The 3,268-nt window shown below is 36.3% G+C and overlaps 2 protein-coding genes across 3 annotated transcripts in view; one reads left to right on the forward strand and one right to left on the reverse strand.

The window, feature by feature from the left end:
* Positions 1-190: 190 nt before the first annotated feature.
* LOC106525677 (retinol dehydrogenase 14) lies at positions 191-611 on the reverse strand (the record flags this gene model as incomplete). The annotated part of the gene is given in 1 exon segment (XM_074559757.1): positions 191-611. A coding segment is annotated over 1 exon segment (354 nt), but the record flags the coding sequence as incomplete, so codon positions are not given.
* A 1,912-nt stretch (positions 612-2,523) lies between these two features.
* Positions 2,524-3,268, forward strand: part of LOC106525678 (interleukin-31 receptor subunit alpha) — a 26,002-nt gene continuing 25,257 nt past the window's right edge. Inside the window, exon 1 of one of the 2 annotated variants that reach the window (XM_014019988.1) lies at positions 2,524-2,737. In XM_014019988.1, coding sequence (XP_013875442.1) covers positions 2,683-2,737 — 55 coding nt within the window. In that variant the 5' untranslated portion in view covers positions 2,524-2,682. The remainder of the gene's footprint in view (positions 2,738-3,268) is intronic. The other variant, XM_014019987.1, reaches the window with a different exon arrangement.

The raw sequence follows: 3,268 nt of genomic DNA on the forward strand, positions 1-3,268 counted from the left end.
ATATAATATAATATAATAACAAAAGTTATCTGTAAATGCCTTCAGGGGAATTAAAAACCCAGATAAACACAGGTTGTGTGTTTGTCAGCACCATGGACAGCTCCATGAGGTCACCTGACGCTCTTTAAACTACCATAAAAAAAAACAACAACAACAACAGTACTAGAAACCTGTAACAATCATCTCTTACCTTGTTGACCTCCTCACAGAACTTCCTCACTGATCTGAGAGAAGCGAGGTCCAGATGTTTGACCACCACCTCGCCCTGCTCCGGCCCCGCTTCTCTCCTCATGTCCCGGGCTGCGTCCTCCGCGCTCGGCAGGTCTCGACAAGCCATGATGACCCGGGCGTGGAGCTTCAGCAGCTCCCCGGCCAAAGCCTTCCCTATCCCGCTGTTGGCCCCGGTCACAATGACGGTCTTTCCTCGCATGGCGCCGGCCGGATACCGGAGCAGTTTGGCAGCTTCTCGTCGGGGGAACAAACGCCGCATAACGAGCAGAACCCCACCGCCGACAACAGCGGCTATTAGCACGGCTGTGGACATGGAAGAAGAACCGGTAGCAAGTCTGCAAGGACAGAGCCGCTTATTTACAAGTTACAAAATTAACCCGGAAATAAATAAACATGGGCGCGGCCATGTTGAATGGGACGTGAGACCGTAAGCTCCGCCCACTTTCACTTAGGCATTAAAAGAAACATTTTTAAAGCATGGTAAGCATTAAATTTTTTATTTAAATGATTTTATTTAAATTTATTTAAAGGATCTTAAAAAGTGAGCACATGGCGAAAAAAAACCGTATAATTTTGAGTTGAATTTAGATAACTAGCCTACAGGGGGCGGTCGTGTCCGCAAATACTCTGGGAAGTTACATGTCGATGAAAAATGTGTACTCTAAAACGTTTTTTTTTTAAATATAAGAATTTAAAAAATATCATAAATTTAGCCTGACTGATATTTCAAAGTTTGTGAGGTGAATGTTCACAAGCTTTTTAACTATTTAGGCTTTTTGAACCACACTTCCGGGTCGTCTTTATGGGACCACATTAGACGGGATACCAAACTCCCTATTACACTTTGTGTAATCTTTTCCCGTTGTGTGGGGGTAAAAATGAAATATATCGCTCATTTCACAACTTTACCAATATTAGCAAAGATTGTAATTACTGCAGGATTTTTTTTTTAAATTCCAGGCTTTTTCTGTTTGACATCATGTATTTCCGTATCTTTTGCTACTTGTAATGTATAAAAATAGCCACTAGATGGGGCTGTTGCAGTAGAAAATGAAGCATAACAGCCTGATAAAGTATGGCATAAACCTTTGTTCTGTTTTCAGAATAATAGAAATATTTTCGTAGTAATATAAAATAAATTTAATGAGTAAGATATAAAAATACTTCGAAAAAAAGATGCTAAATAAACTTGTGTCTAACAAACAGAAGTAATCTGGAATAAGACAAGATAGTCTTTTAAATTGCGTAGCTGAAAATGAAATTATACATGGGTAGGATTTTATTGAGGAAACTGTTGCTTCCAGTTTCTTTTTGACAAACCAAAAATAAAACCTCAGTAGGTAAGAGGGCTTCCTCGTGACAAAAATAAACAAACAAAACTGCTTTTTCATGATCCTGATTTTTGTGCTGCTGTGAGTCACTGATGAGTCACTGCAACCACTGAGTTCCCACATTGTACCAGCTGAGCCAAACAGGTTATCCTAATGTTGTGTTTGTAGTTTAGAATAGGATTGTGTTGTGTTTAAAGCTGCGCCATCTCAATAGTTTTGCTTGCAAATTATTATTTATATAAGAAAAAAATATTGTGTGAAATGATCATCTTACGTTATGTTCTTTTTTTTTTCTTTGTTTGTTCTTTCTGGTAATCCATATGTGTCAAACTCAAGGTCTGGGGGCCAAATCTGGTCTTTATTGACATTTTCTCCGGCCCCAAAGATGCTGTTTTAAATCCAAAATATTTTTAGTATTTTTTTTTCTTAAAATATACGTTTATTGTATTTAGTGCAGTCTTCTCAGGACCAACTTTAAAGCAAAGGGAGAAAAAGGCCAAAAACAGTAATTGTTTGATTTTGGTGTGAAGGGAGCAATAGAGAAGGTTAAATTGGACAAATCAAACTCCTGTTCATCGGCTTTAATTCAATTTTTTTGTATTATTTTCATATCGAAATCAAACAACTAGCTTTTAAGTGATGATTTTCTTTTTTTTAAGTGTTTTTATCTGAAATAATACATGAAAAAGTAGTTGAGAGAAAGTAAGACACAGGAAATGAAGAGAATTGACCACATTTTTTAATTCTGGTCCCTTATGTAACTGAATTTGACACCCCTGATTTAAACTCTTAATATTTCAGTCTAGCTTTAAAATATGCTTTTTATGTGGTATTTCTCGTGCAGCCAAATATTTATTACACAATTTAATAAGAAAAACGGGCGATCTAATGAAGTGATGTGATTTATGTCTTTAAAGTGCAGCAGGGGAGTTTTTGTGAGAGGAGGCTGTCCACAAGTTGCCTCACTTCCCTTTTCTCCTCTGCTGGCTCCAGTTGGGTAACGTTGATTTCAGTTTGCTTCAGTTCCTGTTGGTTGCAGGAGGAAAATGTGCTGCAGCAGCTTGAGCTTTCGTCTTCTCTCTTTTTTCTTCAAACCAACACTTGCCGTGAGGTCTGGATAATGTGTTCCATCAAAGTTTTATTTATTTTTGCTGCAGGCATCAGTTTCTGTAAAGGTAGGTGAGATTTTCATGATTGAGTGTTGAAAAAAGTGAAATAATCTGTTTCGACTGGTCAGTTTGGGGAGTTTTTTTAAGGGAAATGCTGTGTTTTTGGTTTCATGATCATCTTAATCATGGGTTTAAAATAATTTACAAATGTAAAATGTGAAAATAAATTCATCAGCACTGCTTTTATTATTGTTTTAACAAAATATAACATGTTTGATTTAATCCAGCACGTCTACTTACAAGATTATTTAGATTTTAATAAAAGAGATTCATTGTTTGACTGGATGATTTCCATGCAGTCTTTAAATCAAAATTCCTTTTTGAGTGTCAAATAAACAACAAAACAACCTTGAAAACAGTATAATTATAAATTAACTATATTTTTAGTGTCTAATGTGAGTTTGTGTGGCTCTAAAATAAAAAAAAAACATGAAATCTGAAATTGAAGCAATTTCTTTACATATTTGAACCAATCAAAAGCTCTAATCGCTCAGAAACGATGTAATCATCCATCCATCCATCCATCCATTTTCTTCC

The sequence above is a fragment of the Austrofundulus limnaeus genome, unplaced genomic scaffold (genome assembly GCF_001266775.1).
Source record: "Austrofundulus limnaeus strain Quisiro unplaced genomic scaffold, Austrofundulus_limnaeus-1.0 Scaffold237, whole genome shotgun sequence".
NCBI lineage: Eukaryota > Metazoa > Chordata > Actinopteri > Cyprinodontiformes > Rivulidae > Austrofundulus > Austrofundulus limnaeus.